At 38.1% G+C, this 24,293-nt stretch overlaps 3 protein-coding genes and 1 long non-coding RNA gene across 4 annotated transcripts; all 4 read right to left on the bottom strand.

Moving 5' to 3' along the window:
• LOC147531890 (uncharacterized) lies at positions 1-1,660 on the bottom strand. The gene is made up of 2 exons (XM_086649860.1): positions 185-1,660; positions 1-81 (listed from the first exon to the last, which is right to left on the bottom strand). The coding sequence occupies exons 1-2, from the start codon at positions 1,655-1,657 to the stop codon at positions 1-3; spliced, it is 1,554 nt and encodes a 517-aa protein (XP_086505986.1). The 5' UTR covers positions 1,658-1,660.
• A 3,838-nt stretch (positions 1,661-5,498) lies between these two features.
• On the bottom strand, positions 5,499-7,312 carry LOC147531889 (uncharacterized). Its single transcript, XR_015227181.1, has 3 exons — positions 7,209-7,312; positions 5,673-5,707; positions 5,499-5,542 (listed from the first exon to the last, which is right to left on the bottom strand). It is a non-coding gene; the product is annotated as an uncharacterized LOC147531889 (long non-coding RNA).
• Positions 7,313-20,439: 13,127 nt separating this feature from the next.
• LOC147531888 (uncharacterized) lies at positions 20,440-20,979 on the bottom strand. The gene has a single exon (XM_086649859.1). It carries the CDS (start codon positions 20,977-20,979, stop codon positions 20,440-20,442), a length of 540 nt encoding a protein of 179 aa, XP_086505985.1.
• A 716-nt stretch (positions 20,980-21,695) lies between these two features.
• LOC147531887 (uncharacterized) lies at positions 21,696-23,697 on the bottom strand. Its single transcript, XM_086649857.1, has 2 exons — positions 23,656-23,697; positions 21,696-22,226 (listed from the first exon to the last, which is right to left on the bottom strand). The coding sequence occupies exons 1-2, from the start codon at positions 23,695-23,697 to the stop codon at positions 21,696-21,698; spliced, it is 573 nt and encodes a 190-aa protein (XP_086505983.1).
• Positions 23,698-24,293: the final 596 nt, after the last annotated feature.

The raw sequence follows: 24,293 nt of genomic DNA, 5'->3' as shown, positions 1-24,293 counted from the left end.
CTACCAAGGCGATTCGTAACTCCCACTTCGAACGATAATTGCCTTTAATTCGTCGGACACCAAGGTGGACCAAATCACTAGCTACAATCTCATAGTGCAAAGAATCTTGCAAAAATAAATGTAGGAAAGAAACTTCCAACAAATTGCAACATCTCCCGTCATCTTTTAACTTGATGAAGAAGACCACAAACACCACATAATATTTTACGGAAAAATCAACCTTGAATGAATGGGAAGATAAAATTGAGGTCAACTTCATCAACATCTCAAAATTTTTCTTTCCTTCAACGTAACTACTCCCAAAGGCAGTTCTTGATATTAATTCTGACATGAAAACCCTATATTCATCGAGTACTTCGGTCTCCTTGTCTTCTTCATGCCTCCATCTCTGTAACATGGACTCAACAGACGTGATCATGGCAGGAGCCATTCCCTTTAAGCTTTCGGCATAGAATGCTTGGTTAGCTAATTTTTGTTGCTTGATTACAGAGTCATTCTTATCACCTCTTACTTCGGGACTTTCGTGAACATGAGTCCTCTTATGACCACCCAAACCTTGTCCGGACGAGAAAACTTTAAAACAAATTGGGCATTCGTGCTTAATCTTCTTCGAAATGCAGCTAAGTTTCCGTTCTTTCTGAATCGGACTAGGGTTACTACTAAACAGGATAGACTTACTTTCACTAGTAAGATCAGGAGAAACTTCAGTTTCAACACTAACTTCAGTACTACTCTCATTTTTCGAAGAAAAACAAGTTTTGAACTTCTTGTGGCTAGCTTTATGACCCCCAAGAGCTTGATAAGAATGAAAGATTTTCTTACAAGTAGTACACTCGAATTTCGGTTTCTTCGAAGAATCTTTACCAGAATCAAACCCATAAGCATTGCTTGGATTATACTCCATAGAAACTTCAACTTTTTTCATCAAACCCTTCAGCAATTGAGTTTCAGGTAGCTCTATTTTGTCTCCATTATCAGAATCAAACCCATCTTCTAAAACCAACCCATGAACAGAAACTTCTGATTCAACCTTTTTTAACTCAAAATTTGAACTACCCAAATCAGATCTTTTCTTCTTCTTCATCAATCCAACATTTTCCATACCCAAAACAACAGATTTCAGTTTCTTAGCTCTTGGTTTCTTAATACTCTTTTCACCATTAAAGTCTTTTAGTTCATCAGTGTTCTTAGCTAAACCAGTAACTTCAACAACTATAGAATTATTATCAGAAACTGAATCTAATCCACCCCAATGCCCAATATCTCTAGATAACATCATTAAACTAATAGCTACTTCTTCTTGTTCTTGCTCAATTTCAGAATTACTATTATGATCATGATGAATAGATGGATTAACTAATGAGAAAGATGAAGAATTAGTAGTAGTAGTAGTAGTTGAAGTAGTAGATTTATACCTTGATCTTCTTGTTCTTTTTCTTCTCTTTGGTGCTTCAACTTCATTATCAGACTGATTATCCATTACCAATTTCTGATTCTCATGACCAGTCCATGAATCTTCTTCTTCTTCATCTTCAACAAAGCTATCAATTGAAACTCTTTCTCTACTATCACTAGAATCAGATAATCTCCAAGTTTTCTTTGGATTTTCTCTTAACCCATAACCAGTTTGATCACCAGAAGCTTCAAAATCTACCATTAAAGTGTTATAATATTCCTGTTGTTCCTGTTGTTGCGGTTGGTGTTGCTGTTGCTGTTGCTGTTGCTGTTGCTGTTGCTGTTGTCGTTGCTGTTGCTGTTGCTGTTGCTGTTGCTGTTGCTGTTGCTGTTGCTGTTGCTGTTGCTGTTGCTGTTGTTGTTGCTGTTGCTGTTGCTGTTGCTGTTGCTGTTTCGGTGATGGTGCTGTCACGATATCGATGATGGTGCTGTCACGGTTTGACTGGAATTGTTGTATTTTCTCAAACAACTTAAAATCATCCTCTTCTGTAAAGGTCTTGAGAAAAACAACCAAGTCATTGATTGACCTTTGTCCCCGAGTTTTCAACGACGCGAATTGAGGCGGAAGTATTTTATGATTCGAAACAACTAATTCTTCTCCTGGAATCATATATGGATCAAACAAATTATTCGGGCTTGTGTTAGTCAATTGACTTTCTTCTTCTTGATACGTCTTATGAAACTTTTCTTCCTCCGTCAATGAAAAACTAGTATTTATTTTATCAAGAACACCTCCTTCAATAGTAATGGTCACGGTAGGCGAAGAAATTTCAGAAAATTTGCTCGATTCGATTCGAGATTCTTCGTAAGATAAGTATTCATCTAAAGGAAGGAAGGCATGCCGAAAAATATTTTTCAGTTGATTCCAATCATCAATGAAGGGGTTTCCTTGATCAACGAGTCTCCATTGCATCTCGTTGAATTTGTCGTAGACTCTTTCAGATAAGTGTTGTTCTACGACAAAAACCTTATCTTCATCACTAACATCATGATTTACGAAAAAATCTTCTATCTGTTGAATCCAAAAATCTATATGATATTGACAATCAAACATAGGGATTTTGGAAACGACATTAATTTTATTTTGATCTCTTCGGTCAACATAGATTTGACGTGCATCATGAATTGGATCCCAACATAAACGTGGAAAAATTTTCCAACATTCAAGAAGAATAGTAATGTTAACCATTGTAAACGATTATAAAAAAAATTTGGCTCTAGATACCACTTGATGTAGAAACGCAGCGGAATTAAAGATATAAAATAACTAACTAAGAACAATGAATTTAAAGATCAAATAACTCTAAATAATAAACTTTATTAAAACTTCAATGGGGTTTTTCTCTCAAATCTGAGAATAATAGACAAACTAGATATCCTTTTATAGGATTCTGGACTTTCCTAGATAGACTTGAATTAGACTTCCTAAATAATTAAATACTGCAACTGCCTAAATAACTTGGACTCAAATCTGAACCTTTCCAATTATTGGAAACATTAAAATAGCATAATCCCTAAACCTAAATTAATTAATAATCATACTAAAATAAGGACTTCCTAAATCTACTCTCTCTGGCCGGTTGGTCCATGACCGGGTCCGGTCATGGCAATAGTCTCCACGCCGGGTGCCCCTGCATCAAGATGTATGCGCTCCAATTCGGGATTAGGCGTAGAATGGTGGGCAGAATCTGTTGCTACAGCTTGTTATATTGTGAACAGGTCTCCACATTCTTCTTTAGATGGCGGCATACCTTACGAGGTGTGGTCAGGTGAACATGCAGATTACGGGAGACTTAGGGTTTTCGGTTGTACGGCCTATTACCATGTTAAAGGTAACAAACTTGACAATAGAGCAAAGAAGGCAATTTTCTTAGGATATGCTACAGGAGTCAAGGGTTATCGGCTATGGTGTACGGAAGACAAGAAGTTTGTAATCAGCAGAGATGTAGTGTTTGATGAGTCATCTATTGTAGCTATGGCGAAAGCTACGGTGCCTAGTTGTGGTGATGTTGGGTCTACTAAAGCTCAAGTAGTGGAAGTAGAAGCCGAAGACCAACGGGTTTCTAGGAATCATGATCAGGTGGAGCATCAGGATAATACTCACGATGAGGAAATTGATGAACCCGATCATGAGGAGGTTCAAGGGGAAGGTACACAAGTTTTACAACAACAACAGCAGGATGTTTCGGTACACACTAGGCCGAAACGGTTATATAAGCCGGTACAGAGGTTAGGGTCAGACAAACCTCTTAGGCATTACGGGCAGGCAAATCTGGTTGAATATGCACTCTCGGTGGAAGACGACGAGCCGGTCACCTTCAAACAAGCTACTACCGTGGCGGAAAGAGAGAGTTGGTTGGTTGCTATGCAAGAAGAGATGGAGTCTCTTCACAAGAACAAGACATGGGAGGTTGTCCCATTGCCCGAAGGTAAGTCTGTTATTGGTTGTAAATGGGTGTACAAGAAGAAAGAGGATTCTTCCGAAATCAAGGGTACAAGGTATAAGGCAAGACTAGTGACCAAGGGTTATGCACAGAAAGAAGGGGTCGACTACAATGAGATTTTCACACCGGTCGTGAAACATACTTCTATTCGGGTGCTATTGAGTATTGTTGCTCACAGGGATCTTGAGCTGGAACAACTCGATGTTAAAACCGCCTTCTTGCACGGAGATTTGGAAGAAGAAATTTATATGGCTCAACCAGAGGGATACAAGGTTGAGGGTAAAGAAAATCAAGTATGTCGTTTGAGGAAGTCTCTTTACGGATTGAAACAATCCCCTCGCCAATGGTACAAACGATTTGATTTTTTCATGCTAAAGCATGGTTTTCGCAGAAGTGACTATGATTGTTGTGTATACATCAAGAAGCTTCGCGAAGGTGACTTTATTTATCTCCTTTTGTATGTGGATGACATGCTTATTGCTTCTAGAAGCATGGTGGAGATAGATAAGTTGAAATCTCAACTCAGTCAAGAGTTTGAGATGAAAGACATGGGCGCTGCAAAGAAGATACTGGGAATGGAGATTAAGAGAGAGCGGTCAAGTAAGAAACTGTACTTGAATCAGAAAGGTTACATCGAACGAGTAGTTTCTCGGTTCGGGATGCAGAATGCGAAGGCGGTGTCAACACCTTTGGCACCACACTTCAGGCTCTCGGGAAAACAATCTCCCACTACTACGGTGGAGAAGGATCATATGGATCGTGTACCGTATGCTAGTGCAGTTGGCAGTTTGATGTACGCTATGGTGTGTACTCGTCCAGATATTTCACAGGCGGTCAGTGTGGTTAGTAGGTTTATGGCAAACCCGGGGAAGACACATTGGGAAGCTGTGAAATGGGTCTTGAGGTACTTGAAGGGTACCGTTGATACGGGTTTGTGCTTTGGTGGAGACACATGTCAGGTAAGCGGTTATGTTGACTCGGATTATGCTGGCGATCTAGATAGAAGACGATCTACTACTGGTTATGTATTTAGGGTACATGGTGCTCCAGTTAGTTGGCGATCGATGTTACAATCTACAGTTGCGTTATCTACTACGGAGGCCGAGTATATGGCTATGGCCGAGGGTGTGAAGGAAGCATTGTGGTTGTGGGGTCTTCTGGATGATCTAGGGATTAAGCAGGAGTGCGTGGATGTATGGTGTGATAGTCAAAGTGCGATCCACTTGGCGAAGAATCAGGTCCATCATGCTCGTACTAAGCATATCGATGTCAGGTATCACTTTGTACGAGATGTCATAGAGGAAGGTGATGTTTCTCTCATGAAGGTACACAAAGATGAGAATCCCGCGGACATGTTGACTAAAGTGGTGACATGTAGCAAGTTTCAGCATTGCCTGGAATCGCTACAAATCGGTTAATCTTCATAATCGGATCAATTTCTAGGATAGGTTCGATAGCTTCCGCGACTTTTAGTTATAACAGTAAATATCTAATGAATAGCCCTAATCCTATCTTTTTAGTCATACTGGCTTCAAACTGGGTGTTCGGAATTTACAGGGGGGGAGAGACGTTCAAACACTGAATAGAGGAAGCTGTTACCTGAAGTCTGAATGATGTTGAAAAGTGAAGAAGAATAACAGATTCTGCATTAAGAATTTTAATATTTCAAAATGTATGGAGCAAGATTTATTCAGAACTCACAAGAATTTTTTTCTCCAACCATAATTTAAGTAGATATAGAAGTATAGCTTGGACAGTGCATAATAAACTCACCTCTCTTTCATTTTGGGGTATGTGATGATCCATTTCTGCAGATAAAGCAAAACAAGATCAGATACTGAAATGTTCAAGGAATATAGTCACGTTAGAAATGTTAGACGTCCCAAAATATCAGTCTAGGACTAGCAGTGGAAGTGCCAAAGTTGTGTGGGTCACTGTATTTATACCCCCGGAGAGAGAGATGTTTAGATAATCTAGAAGAAAGAGTCATGAAACCGATGTGTCTAGATGAAAATAGAACCAACTTCTTCACAGCCCCAGGATCTCAAATATGAGAGTGCGAAAGTAATAATGCAGGGTAAAAACAACAAGAAGATACCCTTTATAATGGAACACAAAGAGTAGTGAAACTAGAACTTCAAAAATCAGTTCCTATGTGCACATAGATGGCCTCTACATTATTCTCTTGTAGGCGTGACCATTCAGTAACTTCAATATAATTTTTTTTTTTTTTTAAACTTTGAATGAATATATTGAAAAACAAATGGTGCTTATTCCATAATCGATTATCTTACATAAAAATGGTGCTTATTCCATAATCGATCAATTTAAATCCCCAGAGAGGAGTTTCATGAAGCTTGCACATTGAAGAGGACCACAACTTGATGATTTTTAGGAAACTTGCTTCCGCATACATTATTACTTACTAGATTTATTTACTCAGTATTTATTTGTTAGTATGATCTCTGATGTATAATATGTTGGGGTCCCTCCTTATAATAAAAGGACTCCTAGTTGGAATAGGATTTCCCTTGTTCCTTGTTTGGGGAAAAAATAGAAGTTTCTACTTTTTTCAAGCCTAAAAAGGAAATCCTATTTTTATTGGTAAACCTTCCTATTTATCATTATAAAAAGGGAATGAAAGGGAAGAGATTATACACAACAACTTCCAGAACAAAGAGAAGTCAGAGAAAGAGAGATTTCTGAAGTGCTTCTTTCAAGAGAGATTGAAAGAGAAGAATATTGGTTTGAAGAAAAGAAGAGTATTAATCTTGTGAAGCAATTTAGTTTGTGGTTATCTTCTTCAACCTTTAGTAATCTAGGATTTGTTCAAATCCTAAGGAGTAAGAGATTTTTATTTCTTTGTTTCTTTGTTCAGTTTATCCACCATAGTTTTGGTGAAGAGTGTTTCTACACATCTTGAAGAGTTGGTTAATCCTCTATTTGTTTAGGGAAGAATTGTTATCCAAGAGTGTTTCTACACATCTTGAACAATTGGCTTATCCACCATAGGTTTGGTTAAGAATTGTGTAACCCATTATTTTATAGCGGAAGATTTCTGGACTAGGTCCCGTGGTTTTTTACCTTCTATCTTGGAGGGGTTTTTTTGTCACATTAAATAATCTTGGTGTCTCTACTTTTACTTTCGCATCGTTTATCTTCATATTCCTGAATAAGTTAATTAGGTTATTTTTCCTAACATAATACCCAAGTGGTTTTGAGTCTCGTGTGATAAAACAGAAAGAAAATTAATATCATCCTAAATGAAATGACAACCATATATAGCTAGACAAAACAGAACAAGTTTACCTAAGTCAGAAACACTAGGCTTTAATGCCAACGTCAAGCTGAGAAAACAGTCATCCGGTTCAGTACTGAAGTCCCATAGACTCAACTCAAGCTTTGGCTATCGTTTTGAGTCGAGAAAAAGGGGAAAACTTATATTCTGCAAAAGTACTCTTTACTGACAACGAATCATCTGAGGTACATTAAATAATTCACTTATAAGGAATTCACCTGTATGATTTGCCTTGGACTTGGGAGGATCCTTCAGTGGACGAGGAACCCAAATTCCCTCCTGTTCCATGAATAGAGTTGGTAGAGAAAATTGTATCTAGAGAACTGCGAACTTGAATAGGAAAGTACATTACACGAAAGAAGGGATGCTGCAGTGCTTCTCCAACAACTCTCATCAACTTGAATGTGAACTCCCAATCTACCACAAACCCTTAGAACACTATCTAATGTGAACTCATTCGGCTTGACTTCGCCAACCACTCTCATCAACTTGAATAACTTCAGTGCTTCTTCATGCTCACCTTGACTTCTTGAATAACCAGAAACCAATGCAGTCCAAGAAACAACATTTTGGATCGGCATCTTGACAAATATATCCATAGCTTCCTTCATTAAATTACAATGAACAAAACCTACGAGCATCAAACTCCATAACAAATAGTTCTTCTCATGCAAAACATCGAACACTCGTTTTGCCTCCCCAATTTCATAACAGTTAGCATAAAAATTCATCAAAGAACTTCCTACAAGTTCGAAATCTTACGACCCTGATTTTAAAACAACACAATGTATCTGTTTTCCATCATATAATGACAATAATCGAGAACAAACACTAAGAACAGACGAAAATGTAATCTCGTTAAGCTTCACATTACTTCGATGCATTTCACTAACTATATCAAGTGATTCATTCATTCTTTCCCACTTAGAATAACCAGATGTCATGGTGTTGAAACTTGAAAGTGACTACATTTCTTATAGGCATTCCATCAAATAACTTACAGGCAACTTCTAAATTGCCGTCTTGAATGTTGTTTGTTATTGAAATTGATGTAGACGCAGCGGAATTAAAATAAGAACAATAAAATAAACGAAGAACTGTAAAGAAAACGATAAATAAACTAAAACTTGATTAACTTCAATGGTTTTTCTCTTCAATATGAATAATAAAATAGACTATACCTCCTTTTATAGGATAACAAACTTTCCTAGATAAACTCAAACTAGGATTCCTAAAATAATAAAATACTCAAAACATAGAAACTTCAAAATAAAGAAATATCAAATTAAAGTAACTTCCTAATCATATACTAACTAGGACTACTATTATGGCCGAATAGGATGTGGGCACGCGTTGACGTGGGACCACATGTTATGCGCCTGCATCAGCACCCTGTTCCCCAGAAGGTTCGTCCCGAACCTTTTCAATGAAGAAAACCTTTTGATGCACCCGCATATGATGAACTTCGCCATACCTATCCTTAATTCCCACTTTTCACGAAATTTGCTGAAAATCCGTAGAAGACAATGATGGACTAACGAACCCAATATAATCCGGACTCCTTGACACGACGAGATTCGTAAAATCCACAGTAGTGAAGAAACATCCAACAAATTGTGACATCGGCCGTCATCTTTTAGTGGGATGAAGAAGATTGCACATACCAAAATATCCTCTTTGAAAAATCGGACCTCCAAAATCATCTTCCAATATATCACGATTTCGTGTTCACCGGAAGCTAAAAAGTGAACTGGTGGTGAGATACTTTTCTTTTTCTTCACATTACTCTTTTCTGTTAATGTAGCAAGTATCCCATTGATTTTTCTAAGGAGCATTTTCTCGAACACGTTAGAGACGCCAATTAATATTCCCATGTTTGACCTCCCGTGTGGTAAGGTGAAGCTCCATCCACCTCCTTTCATTAATTCCCTGTTTCTCAAGTAAAGACTTTCATGTGATGAAGCCATTGAAGATGATGATGATTCTCTGCCAATTAATTTGTATGTAGGCATCTTTGTAATAGTTTCAGTTGATTTTTTCCTCCTCTTCACTGAATTTACAATTGACTTCTTAGTAATATACTGTGATGAAGAAATTGTTGATGGAGAAGATAACAAAACATAACTATCATTGTTATCAGTGTTAGTAATCAGATCTTTGAGCAGGAAACGTTTCGTCTTCATCCAATAATATTCAGACGACGATGATGTTGATAGATTTCTTTCATTATGAATTTGATTGAATTTAAACTGTCTACCGGAGAAGATTTCAGTACGGTAAATATGAAATACAAAAGCTAATTCAAAGTCAACATCGCAAGTGGGATGATCTCCAATCTTTGTGTTATGATCACTCGATGAAGGATCATAGCGAAATTCTTCATTATCTGCTAACGTCTCAAGCCAAATTAGTTGATTATCTGCATATAGTTGAGCTCCCCAATACCTGTTATCTTGTGAAATTTTGCCTTTAAACCTCGTAAAAGTGGTAGCATTATCAAGTTGTGATCGTTTATTGGAAGACAATGGGGTACTACTATAATTTGAATACGAAATAGGTCTCTCCCATGATAATGAATGAAGGTTTGTTTGATCATGGGGAGTCGAAACTGTCAAAGATCCTGGATCCCAAATAAAATCAAAATTATCTTCTTCTATTGTTGGGGAATATTCATCTTCATCTTCTTCAGTTTCAACTTCGTTGTGATCTTCATGTTTAATATCAATGGAATCATCCTCTGTTAGTACTTCATTATAGTTGGAATCATCTTTTTCAACTTCTTGTTCTTCTTCTTCTTTAACTACAACTTCTTTGTAATCAACTTCGTCAACTTGTTTAAACTCTTCTTTTTCTTCTTTTATTACTTCTTCATGGTTAATGGAAATAAGAGGTTGTGAATAATAATAGTACAGTGGTGGTGTATAATAAGAAGATGGAGGTGATGGTGAATATGGTGGTGAGTACGGTGGTGGTGTATAAGAGTACGGAGGTGATGTGAGACATAATTGATGCGGTAAAATTTTATGATTCGAAACAAGGATGTCGTCTCCCTGAATGTCATATGAATCATAAAATTTGGTCAGACATTGATGTTTCATATCTCGACTAGGATTTAAATTTGATGAAGAAAAATTACTTCCTTCTTCCTCCTCCGTCATTGACTGAATTTTGTTCCTTTTTCCCTGAACTTCTCCTTCAATATCATCGATCTTAGTGATAGAAGTAACTTCGGAGAACTGTCTTCCCAATTTAATTTTTGTTTCTACACATGACAAACATTCATCGAGAGGAAGAAAACCACACCTAAAAATACTTTTCAATGTATCCCAATCGTCAATGATCGATTTTCCTTGATCAATAAGTCTCCATTGCAGGGCATTATATTGTTCATAGATTCTTCCGGACATATGTTGCTCCACCAAAAAAACCTTATTTTCGTCGGGAACGTCTTGATTTCTGAACCAATCTTCCATGTGTTGAATCCAGAAATTTATATGAAATTGACCTTCGAAGAGTGGAATTTTAGAAATTTGATGAATTTTTCTTTCATCTTCTCGATCAATATAAAATTGAGTTGTATCTCGAATAGGATCCCAAGATAAACGTGGAAAAAATTTCCAACATTCAAGAGGAGATGTATCCATAGATATTTTTTTTTTTGTAAAAAAAAATCCAGAATTTTGATGGCTCTGAATACCACTTGATGTAGACGCAGCGGAATTAAAATAAGAACAATAAAATAAACGAAGAACTGTAAAGAAAACGATAAATAAACTAAAACTTGATTAACTTCAATGGTTTTTCTCTTCAATATGAATAATAAAATAGACTAGACCTCCTTTTATAGGATAACAAACTTTCCTAGATAAACTCAAACTAGGATTCCTAAAATAATAAAATACTCAAAACATAGAAACTTCAAAATAAAGAAATATCAAATTAAAGTAACTTGCTAATCCTATACTAACTAGGACTACTATTATGGCCGAATAAGATGTGGACACGCGTGGGCGTGGGACCACATGTTATGCGCCAGCATCAGAAATGTTCATAAAAACTATTTGTGATTTTGAAATGGAAGAGTTCTGATAAAATAGAATTTTGAGTTTCTCCATCTCCTGTGTTTCCAGTTCCTAAGAACTGAAGATTTTAGCAACATTTAGACAGAGAAATATTGATCCTACCCAACTTTGTTAAGTTAGTAACTACAACAATGGAGAAACACAAATTCTTCTCTTGGGCATTTCGTCGAATACTTTCAGACCTTTAACCAAACACTCAAAGAAAATTGAACATAAACATGAATTTTACACCCATAAATTCATTGAATAGACATGAACTTGGGTTTCTTTTTTGCCCTTCTACGAATGTACAAGATTGCACGTAACCTGTTCGACATAATTCTTCAATGAATTTGAAAGGTCGAACCTTTTCTCTTGCAGACCCTTAGGGATAACTCACAGAGGGCACTGATCATAAATGAAGTAAAGGTTGTTGTTCATGGTCTTTATCTAGGGTTGATATCATGGTCTTCAAGACAATGGTCAATGTTTGATTTTTCTTATTCAATCTTTATTCTGTATCCTTCAATAATAGTAGGAACGATAAATAGAAACTATGTTTGACTATTGGGGGATTGAGTTAACCATCTAAAATGAGGGAAGAAATAGGTTTCCCATCCTAGGTAGCCAAAAATCGAAATGCAGGTTCAAAGAGTCAGGTTGGGAAAAAAAATGACGAAATGGCCCTTGGAAAACAAAGTATTTACGGTTCATGCCATCGGAAATTACAAAATTGCCATCGAAATTTTCTCGGGAAACGATTTTTTTTTTGAAAAAGAATCTGACAACCCGTCCATCAGAATCTGTACTGTTCAGAAATTTACGGAATTGCCACCGAAAAATTCTCGGGAAACGAAATTTTTTTGAAAAATTGTCTGACGCACCGAGAAATTATTTTATTTACTGAAAATTTTCTTTTGTACTAAACACTTTTGTACCGAGAATTTTCTTGTGACCGGGAAATTATTTTATTTACCAGAAATTTTCTTCTGTACTAGACACTTTTGTACCGGGAATTTGAAATTTCGTTTGAAAATTTTCTTGTGTACGAGAAATTATTTTATTTACCGGGAAGAGATGGTTTGCTGGGCGGGAATTTGAAATTTCGTTTGAAAATTTCAAATTTTCAAAAAAATTTGAAAATTTGAATATTCTTGTGTACGAGAAATTATTTTATTTACCAGGAAGAGATGGTTTGCTGGGCGGGAATTTGAAATTTCGTTTGAATTTTCAATTTTTTTTTTACGGGAATTATTTTATTTCCCATCCAGTTTTTTTTTGTCAGGAAACGTCAGCATGTCCCATCCAAGGGCAAGCGGGGGATAACAAAAAAAAATCAGGAAACAATGAGTTGTCCTGACATTTGGACTGGAAACTCATTTTTTGGCAAGGTTGGATTTATTTGGGTTTTACCCCCCAAAAATTGGACCTTTCACTCAAAAATCCTTGATTATTAGTTATTATTTAAGTTTGAAAGAAAAAAAAAAATATTAGGTGTTATTGCATTTGGGATATAAAAAGACTTAAGTTTGATAGTTAAATACTTATATCATCTAAATGACTGTTTGGGTTCAAAATATTATCATAATAATCAAAAAAGCAAGTAACTCTTTCAATTAACTAGAACTTACCAAAATAGTATGAGCAATGACATATAAGGTTTAAAATAATATAAAAAATTACTAATCACGTCATTTTGTATTTAACATTTTCCAAAATTACCCTTCGTTCTTTTTTGGAAATCTAAAAGCAACCGAATCTCTCGTGCTCTCTCTCTAAACTCAGTAGGCTATCTTCCTCTCATCTACTTATTCTTTATTTTCTTCCTCTTCACTAAATCATTACCTTCCTCCCATCATCATCACTCCCGTTATTGCTGGAAATCGAGCTCCACCACCGTTACCAACAGATTTCTTCATCAATTTCTTCCGGATGGCAAAGAGTTTTAGAGAACCTAGGCACATTTCAAATTATGAGTTACTATTATCCAAAGTATAAATTACTATTCAAAGTATATGCCAAATCCATGTAGTTGTGGTGAAGATGGGTTTTGGAGTTGATGTTATTATTGTAAATGTGTATGGGAAGTATGGTGATACCAACATAGCTCATGAGGTGTTCGACAAAATGCCTGAAAGGAACAGTCTCTAATGGACAACTCTCATGACTGGGATCTCAAGACATATCATTGTTCTCTCAGTATAGAGACCCAAACTGTTCTCGATCTAAGTGAACCGGCAGAACTCAATCACCATCTACAAATTAAACACATAAACCCAAAGAGGGCTGATGTATGTTTGGAACCCCTGAGAAAAGATTATAGTGATCGAGATTTTCAAGTCATATGTAAGATTTTGATTTTGTCATCTTCCATAGAATGGAGGTCAATGGAAGAAGCATTAGAAAAATGCAGAGTTTGAGATTACACCCTGACTTGTTTCTCGATGTTTTTCGTGATTGCCAACGATACGGCAATGCAACGTTGAGTTTCTTTTCATGGGTAGGTCAGGAATCTTGTTACAGCCATACAACAGAAACCTATAACATGGCCATAAAAATATCTGCATCATCGAAAGGTTTTAAGCACATGAGAAATCTCTATAATGAGATGAGAAGAAGTGGCAGCTTGATAACTTCGGAAACATGGACTATTATGATAATTCAGCATGCTCGAGCAGGTTTAACCGAGATTGCACTAAAGAAATTCGAAGAGATGGCAGCTAGTGGGTTTATACCTAGTAATAATGCATACAAATATTTGGTAATATGTCTTTGCGGAAAGATGGGGCAGAAGATAGATGAAGCAATCAAAATCTTCAATGATATGATAAATGTTGGACATGTCCCAAATAAGGAACTAGCTTAGGTTTATCTTAATTGTTTGTGTGAACTAGGTAAAGTATCAGATGCTTGAAAATGAAAGGGACATCTTCTCAGTAGTGTCTTCTCAGTTCCACTTAGCTATTTGTTGGTCATTGGAGCTCTTTGTCGAGCGAAGAGACTAGACGAGGCTTTATTTATGGCAGATGAGTTCAGTTATAAACGATTTAAACTGGACTAGTACTCATAGAAACGGTACTTCATTATATAACAATTGATAGTTTGCATATTTAATCCCACAAACACTTAGAATCCATTATGCTTATAAACCAAGACAAAGCTCAACAATTTTATGTTATGCAGGATGGGAAGAGGAACAAAGAACAAGTTTTGGCATCGGATCAAGATTGCTGGAGCGACTGAATATCCATTCAAATGTAGCCATTAACTATTCTCAAGATCTCATCTTTAATATTATGGTGGAATATATGTTGGAGCAGTCTTTACACTGCAGTATGCCATGACTGGACAACCTTTTGGTGTAGATTAATTTTAGGACTGCTGTGGAGTTCTTAATCATAAGTCATAGTTGTAGCGATAGAGGGATGTTCGGTTTAGACTTTTTTTCTTATGGTACACACATAGTCCTTTTTCTTTTCCAATGTACTAAAGTAAGTGTATTAGGTTCGGTATCATCTTGTGACGTAAATAAAGTTATTATAATTAACCCCAATTCACATCTCCTAATTTATAGTTGGTATCTGTGTGTATACCGCCAGATCTTTGTGTGTTTCTTTGAGGGTGTATAGTTGTGCTCGTAGGGTACATACAATTTGGTCAGACATGCTACATGAGGTTTACTTGTGTCGCATGCGTTAGGAAGTGATACATCACAAAATGCCCTTGAATTTATGATGACTCCAAATCCTTCGTTTATAGGACATGGTCAGTCCTGATTTAGGATCCAGAGCAACTATCGTAGAAAAGACTTTCTAGGAAAACAACATAAATTGGGCGAGGCATTAGTTTTTTTACGCGAAGTTAGAAAAACTCATTTACAGAAAATCATTAAATTCACTTGATAGGCCAAATAACAGAGTCACTCGCTAGTTAGAAAAACAAGATAAATGTTGGTGGCCACCAGAAGTTCAATCTGAAAAAAGTGAGTGAAATATAGATTGCAAACACAGTTTGCAGTTTACATTATGCAAACACATGTTTGCAGATTAGATTGTTGCAAACACGTTTGCAGAACAGATTGTTGCAAACACGTTTGCATAACAGATTATTGCAAACACGTTTGCATAACAGTTTGCATAACAGATTGTTGCAAACACGTTTGTATAACAGATTGTTGCAAACACGTTTGCATAACAGATTGTTGCAAACACGTTTGTAGAAAAACGTAAAGGGCGTTTTTTTTCTGGGTTTTTTTTTGAAAAAAAATGTTGAAAGTGGATCTTGTTAGAAAGCTAATGAAAAATCATTTCTAAATATATAATTTTTATAGAAATCCGACATCTGAAACAAAAGTTATTTCGATTTAAGTTTCAAAAAAAATAAAAGAATTTAGTTACACAAAATGACAAAAAGGGGTATTTTAGTATTTGCACACTTTTTGACCTGAATAATAATTTTCAAATGTTTGATGTTTTTCTACTCATTTTCAATATTATTTTGACCTTTCTAGAAATTACCCCTTAACATATATGAAAAAGTTAATTTTTTTCGTATGAAAAAAAAGTTAATTATTTTTCATAGATGGTACTTTAAGCAGAGCTGGAAAGGTACACATCTCTATCTTCTTCTTTTGATTTCCTGTTGGTATATCGATAAATAATTCAACTGTTTTCTGTGATGGTATCTGAACCATGGAGATATAATAAATGCAGGCATGCAAACAATCACTTTGAGGAGCAAGAACAAGCAGATGATGTGAAGTTAGCTCAACAAATTTCTTTATCATCAACAAGCCCACATACAATTGCATTTAGGTTTTCTTATATGCACATTTTTTTATATATAGTAGATGTAAGTTGGTAAATGATTCGATGACCTTACTTAATGACCCAATTGCAGGATAATCAAATGAATGTGTGAAGAGGTATCAACCTCTGACAATGATGATCTCGGTTGAGGCCGAGAGATAGAGAGATCGAGTGAGAGAGAGAGCTCGACTCGGTTGAGGCCGAGAGATAGAGAGATCGAGTGAGGGAGAGAGCTTGACTCGGTTGGAAGCCGAGAGTGAGAGAGATAGAGAAATCGTGGAGGAGAGATAGAGATGGAAGAGATCAAGTACAAAGAGTTGGTTAGTTACAGTTAACAATTGTATTCTCTTTGTATTGATGAATAATGAAGTTTACACAAGTAGTATATATAGGGTTACAATGAATATAGGGTTTCCTATTCTAAATATATTGTTTCTATGACTAAAGATACTAGGAATATATATTATGGAAGTTTCCATTATGTACACAAGATAGCCCACTCGGTTGGCCGAGTGGACTTGGGGCGGTATCCCCTAATACTCCCCCTCAAGTTGGAGCAGTAATCGAAGTAATGCCCAACTTGCCAATAATAGTCTTGAATGAGTCAGCTCCTAAAGGTTTTGTGAATATGTCGGCAAGCTGATTGTCTGAAGATGTGAAGCGTGTGGCAATTATATTATCTTTGATCTTCTCGCGAACAATGTGGCAGTCGATTTCGATGTGCTTGGTGCGTTCATGGAAGACCGGATTGTCTGCAATGTGGAGGGCCGCCCGATTGTCACAGTAAACTGTCATCGGGCTAGAATGGTCGATGCCAAAATCGAGTAAGAGATATTTTAGCCATTGGAGCTCACAAGTGAGAAAGGCGAGAGCGCGATATTCTGCTTCAGCAGAAGATTTAGCAACCGTATGTTGCTTCTTGGATTTCCATGATAATGGACTTGAACCAAGCATGGTAAAGTAGCCGGTGGTAGAGCGGCGAGTAGTTGGGCAACCAGCCCAATCAGAATCACAGTAGCCTGTGATGTGAAGAGAGCTGTCAGCGGATAAAAAAATTCCATTATTAAGAGAACCTTTGAGATAACGGACCACACGATGAGCAGCATCTAAGTGGACTTGACTTGGAGTCTGCATAAATTGACTCAAATTATTTACCGCATAGGAGATATCGGGCCGTGTAACGGTGAGATAGATGAGTCGACCGATTAGTCGACGGTAGACTGAAGGATCCTTTAAAGGAACTCCATCAGTGGGACTTAGACGCAATTTTTGTTCCATAGGAAAGTCCGAGGGACGAGAAGCGTGAGTCCGGAATCTTTGATAATGTCAAGGGCATATTTGCGTTGACCAAGAAATATGCCTTTGGAAGAACGGGAAACTTCGATACCGAGGAAGTATTGTAATCGTCCCAAATCTTTGAGGGAGAATGTATGGTCAAGGAAGGACTTGAGTTTGGAAATGGCAACTTCGTTATTTCCTGTAATGATGATGTCGTCGACGTAGACGAGAATGAATATTTGCGTGGATTTCGAAGAATATGTGAATAGGGAGTAATCACTTTTGGATTGAGAAAAGCCTTTATCTAAGAGGACTGAGGAAAATTTGGAAAACCATTGTCTAGATGCCTGTTTAAGGCCATAGAGTGATTTTTGTAGATGACAGACTTTGGACTCCCCCTGAGTGGAGAATCCGGGAGGAAGTTTCATATAGACCTCTTCATTCAAGTCACCCTGAAGGAAGGCATTATTGACATCAAGTTGGTGGAGTGACCACCCTTTGATGGCTGCAATGGAAAGAAAGACCCGAACAGTTGCTAGCTTAGCTACCGGGGCAAATGTATCGGTATAGTCTAAGCCTTCAACTTGAGTGTAGCCTTTGGCGACAAGGCGAGCTTTAAAGCGCTCGATAGAGCCATCAGACTTGAATTTTACTTTATATACCCATTTGCAACCAATTGGGCGTTTTCCTGGGGGTAGGGGAACGATGGACCATGTATTGTTAGCTTCCAAAGCGGAGATTTCTTTGGACATAGCTTCTCGCCAATGAGGAGATTTCATGGCTTGAGTGAAAGAAGTAGGTTCAACCGTGGATAAGACGGAAGAGAGAAAAATTTGATGAGACGTTGAGAAAGAATTGATAGAAAAATAGTTCTCGATTGGATACTTGATGTTGACGGATGGAGCGGAACAAACATAGTCCTTTAAATGTCTTGGCGGACGATGTTGACGGGTAGGTCGTTCCACGATGATGGGAGATGGTTCGGCGACCTCCAGATGTGCTTCCGGTGTAGCCGATGAAGTCTCGGGTTGAACCGAGACTTCCGGTGTAGCCGATGAAGTCTCGGTTTGAGCCGAGGGAGGTGAATCGGGTGGTGCTATAGGCACCATCATAGGATTTGACAAAGGAGGTGATGGAGTCACCTCTGTCGGTTGGCCGATCGGGGAATTGGAATCGGTAATCACCGATGGGACCGAAGGCGGGATAGCCGGAAATGTGAACGAACCATCGTCCGGAATGGAGATGAAGTGACGAAGTGAATCGGTTGACGGTGAGAGGGAGGTTAATGGCCGAGACATCGGAAATCTTGTTTTATGAAATATGACATCCCGAGATGTATAAATTCGACGAGAATGAAGGTCATATATACGGTATCCCTTTTGACCATTAGGGTAACCAAGAAATATACCGGCGGAAGCACGGGGATCCATTTTTGTTTTGACTAACGGGATACGGGCATAACAGAGACACCCAAACACACGTAAGTGTGAAAGATCGGGTGGAGAACCCATTAAGACTTCATGTGGGGAAAGACCACGAAGGATTGGAGTAGGCAGTTTATTGATTAAATAGACTGCAGTTAAGACACACTCTCCCCAAAAAGAGAGAGGAAGATGAGCCTGTAAACGGATCGAACGAGCCACTTCAAGAATGTGGCGATGTTTTCTTTCCACCACCCCATTTTGTTGAGGTGTATGGGTACAACTTCTTTGGTGAATAACTCCTTTGGAAAGGAACCAAGATTGTAAGTGATTATTCATGGATTCAGTACCGTTGTCTAAACGAAATACTTTGATTTTAGTATTAAATTGGGTGGAGACGTAATTGAAAAAATTTGTTATTATTTTGAATGTGTCGGATTTTGAACACATGAGGAAAATCCACGTACAACGAGAGAAATCGTCTACGAGGGTAAGAAAATATCGACAGCCGGTAGTTGAGGGAACCGGAAAAGGTCCCCAAACATCGGCATGAATTAAATCAAAAGAATTAGCAGAAGTTGAATTATGAGATGGAAACGGTAAACGGGTTTGTTTAGAACGGGGACAAACATCGCACGGCACTTTATTATTAATATTAATAGAATTCATACATGGAATGCGAGAAATAAAATATTGAAGACGAGACATAGATGGGTGGCCAAGACGCCAATGCCATAAATTAGATGAAATACTACTAGGACTGTTATCCAAACTAGTAATTGAAAAAACTGGACGCTCCGTGCGAAGAAAATAGAGATCGTCGTGAAGACTACCATGCCCAATCGTTTTCCTCGTCCTTTTGTCCTGAAAGATACATAAGTCAGAGTCAAATAAGATGGTGCATTGTAGAGATTTAGATAGTTGAGAAATTGAGATAAGATTGACTTGAAAAGATGGGATATGTAACACATCTTGTAAAAATAAATCATTAGAGAAAAAAATTGATCCTATATGGAGAACACGGACTCGAGAACCATCCGGTAATCTAACAAAAAGGTTAGGAGGAGCGCTTGAATACGTAGAAAAACGAGTAAGTGTCGAACATATGTGTTTCGCGGCACCGGAGTCTATAACCCAAGGAGGAGAAAAAGAAGAAGAAAACGTACCCGTGAGATTAATTCGAGGAGAGTCGAACGGATTAGCCGATTGCTTTTGTTGATCCAAGAGAGCAATGAGCGATTTGAATTGATCGGCGGTGAGAGAGGAGACGTTTGGAGTCGAGTTGCCGGATTGGTCTTGAACGGCGGCGGCTAGAGGACCCGTTCGGTTTCGGGTACGAGGACGATCACCGGATTGAGGTGGATAACCATGGAGTTGATAACATGTTGATATAGTATGTCCATGGATTTTGCAATGATCACAAAACGGGCGAGGACGTTTTGGGCGTTGTTTATCCGATCGATCAAAAGAGGAACGTCCATTGTCATGGGAGCCGACGGCAAGAGTAGCAGCTTCATTGTTGTTAATGGTGTTCAATAAACTTTGCTGAATTTCTTCTTGCTTAACAAGGGAATGAATACGAAGGATGGATGGAAAAGGGTCCATTAATAAGATTTGGCTTCGAATAGCCGAAAACCGGTCGTCAAGACCTTGAAAGAATTCCATAGCTCTATCTTAATTAGTACGATCAAGAAGAGATCTTGCATGTCCGCAAATACATGTTTCAGTAGTCATGAGAGAATTCAATTCATCTTGGAGAGATTTTAGATTAGTGAAATAAGTGGAGACATCGGAACCACTTTGCTTGAGTGAGGAAATAGCCCGTTTGAGTTGAAAAACCTTCGGAGCATTGGTTTGATAAAACCGGTCATGGAGATCTTTCCAAACATCATAAGCATTGTCATCATAAAGAATTGATGAACGAAGAGAAGGGTCAACGGAGTTGACGAGCCAACTTGAAACTAAGTCGTTGCAACGACTCCAAACATGTAATTCAATAGGATCGGTAGGTTTGGGGATAGTTCCATCAACAAAACCTAACTTGTCCTTTGCCCGAAGAGCCTTGATCATTCCTCGAGACCATGAAGAATAGTTATCACCCGTAAGAAGTGGTGTGATAAGGACAGTAGTAGGAGAATCCGAATGGTGAACATCGAATGGACCACCAGGAGTTGGTTGAGAATTAACAACGGTTTCAGAATCGTTGGTAGACATGATTAAAAAAAATAACTAGCTCTTATACCATGTGAAGAGGTATCAACCTCTGACAATGATGATCTCGGTTGAGGCCGAGAGATAGAGAGATCGAGTGAGAGAGAGAGCTCGACTCGGTTGAGGCCGAGAGATAGAGAGATCGAGTGAGGGAGAGAGCTTGACTCGGTTGGAAGCCGAGAGTGAGAGAGATAGAGAAATCGTGGAGGAGAGATAGAGATGGAAGAGATCAAGTACAAAGAGTTGGTTAGTTACAGTTAACAATTGTATTCTCTTTGTATTGATGAATAATGAAGTTTACACAAGTAGTATATATAGGGTTACAATGAATATAGGGTTTCCTATTCTAAATATATTGTTTCTATAACTAAAGATACTAGGAATATATATTATGGAAGTTTCCATTATGTACACAAGATAGCCCACTCGGTTGGCCGAGTGGACTTGGGGCGGTATCCCCTAATAGAATGCTTACAGCTCTTTCGAACCCACTTTCAGATGAGATCCAAAAACCAGTACCTCGATGTATGATGCGAAGATTATTGACCATGAAGAGTTACTTTTTTTTTATTTGAATTTGTCAGTGGGTTGAAGGGACCCTACCTTGTACAAAGAGGAACAATAAAATAATCAAACAAACTAATGAAACTGAACTTCAAACGCAACAAATGAAAAAATCATCAAACTCTAAAAAAAAAAAGTCTAAACAACCTCAAAATTCACTTATGTCTAACTCTTATTGTTCCCTTCTTATCTTCCTTCACAATCTTCTTTAGTTCAAGCGGTAATGTATTCGGTTCTAGTTTCACACATCCCGAGTCCGGTTTCATTTTCGATAGATAGTCAGCTGCTTGGTTTATTTCGCGATAAACATGGGTGATGGAACAATCCTCTATGGTGCGCCACATAGCCCTGATCTCACGTACCAATCGTTCAATCTGCCAAGGTGGATGACTCTCAGTATCTGTTAAAATCTGAACAGCCATTGAGGAGTCGGTGGCGATCTTAACACGTGAAATTCCAAATTTATTAGCAAGTAGTAATCCCAACCGGATACCCTGCATTTCATGGGTTATCACAGAAACTTTTGGTGTCCGTGCCGCTGCTGCAACGATGATGTCCCCTTGATTATTTCTCAATATTGCACCATAACCACCTGATTGCTCGTCAAAAGCCCCATCTATGTTAATAAGAATTTGGTCTAAAGATGGTCCAACCCATTGACATGAAGAGTTACATCTTTGTTGGAACTAAAAGTCGCGGAAGCTATCGAACCTATCCTAGAAATTGATCTGATTATGAAGATTAATCGAAAAGCTAAGTCAAAATCAAATATGCGAACAGAATTTAACGAGGTTTGGCTTTAAAGCCTACGTCCTCGGGAGAACAAGAAATCTTTATTGAAGGATAGATGAAGATGACTCACACAACCCGCAAGTTCGTTCCAAGATGGTACCGTATAGAAATTAACCTTCTATACTAAATCTTCGACGACCGAGAAATTAAACACCGCTCAAAACTATGAACAAAATTTCTCTCTCACTTGCTCTCTCTCTTTAGCTCTCTCTAAAGAAGAGTTGTTGTTGCTTGTGTTGATATAACTTACAAAGACTCAAGACCCCTATTTATATTATAATATAAGCCGGTGAGGTCCTCCAATTTTTGGAAACCAATTCCAATTTAGAATTTGGAAACCGCCACAATCCATTGATGCCTAAACCGCCACAAGCCATTAGGCGTTAAAACCGTCTCTTCAATTACACCGGCTGCAATTTGAGATTCCACTCAAAATTGAGCAACTTCCAAAATTGAATAGTTGTCAATTTTGAGTCCAAAAATTGGAAATCCAATTTTGTAGCAATTTCTATCCCACCGACTTTCACAATTCTCCACCTCGTACACAATTTTATATACTTCAAATTTTGGACGAATACCAGCTCTACTCCTTGTAAGATATATCTGCTTCTTGTAACTTCATCCGACTGCACCATATGACCATGGTTGCCTACGTACCCTTTTATAGGATCAAGCCTACCTTAGTTCTACCAACCCTTCAAATAAAGATTACCTTGTCGCCATTACGCCCTTTCGGGCAACTTAACACGAGCCGATTTGTAGCAATTCCAGGCAATGCTGAAACTTGCTACATGTCACCACTTTAGTCAACATGTCCGCGGGATTCTCATCTGTGTGTACCTTCATTAGAGAAACATCACCTTCCTCTATGACATCTCGTACAAAGTGATACCTAACATCGATATGCTTAGTACGAGCATGATGGACCTGATTCTTCGCCAAGTGGATCGCACTTTGACTATCACACCATACATCTACGCACTCCTGCTTAATCCCTAGATCATCCAGAAGACCCCACAACCACAATGCTTCCTTCACACCCTCGGCCATAGACATATACTCGGCCTTCGTAGTAGATAATGCAACTGTAGATTGTAACATCGATCGCCAACTAACTGGAGCACCATGTACCCTAAATACATAACCAGTAGTAGATCGTCTTTTATCTAGATCGCCAGCATAATCCGAGTCAACATAACCGCTTACTTGACATGTGTCTCCACCAAAGCACAAACCCGTATCAACGGTACCCTTCAAGTACCTCAATAACCACTTCGCAGCTTCCCAATGTGTCTTCCCCGGGTTTGCCATAAACCTACTAACCACACTGACTGCCTGTGAAATGTCTGGACGAGTACACACCATAGCGTACATCAAACTTCCAACTGCACTAGCATACGGTATACGATCCATATGATCCTTCTCCACCGTAGTAGTGGGAGATTGTTTTCCCGAGAGCCTGAAGTGTGGTGCCAAAGGTGTTGACACCGCCTTCGCATTCTCCATCCCGAACCGAGAAACTACTCGTTCGATGTAACCTTTCTAATTCAAGTACAGTTTCTTACTTGACCGCTTTCTCTTAATCTCTATTCCCAGTATCTTCTTTGCAGCGCCCATGTCTTTCATCTCAAACTCTTGACTGAGTTGAGATTTCAACTTATTTATCTCCACCATGCTTCGACAAGCAATAAGCATGTCATCCACATACAAAACGAGATAAATAAAGTCACCTTCGCGAAGCTTCTTGATGTATACACAACAATCATAGTCACTTCTGCGAAAACCATGCTTTAGCATGAAAAAATCAAATCGTTTGTACCATTGGCGAGGGGATTGTTTCAATCCGTAAAGAGACTTCCTCAAACGACATGCTCTGATACCAATTGTTAGAACTAAAATTCGCGGAAGCTATCGAACCTATCCTAGAAATTGATCCGATTATGAAGATTAATCGAAAAGCT

The sequence above is a fragment of the Eschscholzia californica genome, unplaced genomic scaffold, assembly GCF_041429995.1.
Source record: "Eschscholzia californica isolate CP2 unplaced genomic scaffold, dmEscCali1.0.p SCAF_6, whole genome shotgun sequence".
NCBI classification, from domain to species: domain Eukaryota; kingdom Viridiplantae; phylum Streptophyta; class Magnoliopsida; order Ranunculales; family Papaveraceae; genus Eschscholzia; species Eschscholzia californica.
This window is presented reverse-complemented; position numbering and strand designations above follow the sequence as displayed.

Bases quoted from the DNA above. Each gene is read 5' to 3' on its own strand.
- LOC147531890 (XM_086649860.1), bottom strand. From the start codon at position 1,657: ATGGTAGATTTTGAAGCTTCTGGTGATCAAACTGGTTATGGGTTAAGA. The intron at 82-184 runs GTCTTCTTCATC...ATGAGATTGTAG, and splicing joins AATATTATGTGGTGTTTGTG to CTAGTGATTTGGTCCACCTT.
- LOC147531888 (XM_086649859.1), bottom strand. From the start codon at position 20,979: ATGTCTACCAACGATTCTGAAACCGTTGTTAATTCTCAACCAACTCCT.
- LOC147531887 (XM_086649857.1), bottom strand. From the start codon at position 23,697: ATGGTGTGTACTCGTCCAGACATTTCACAGGCAGTCAGTGTG. The intron at 22,227-23,655 runs GTTAGTAGGTTT...CGCGACTTTTAG, and splicing joins TTTCACAGGCAGTCAGTGTG to TTCCAACAAAGATGTAACTC.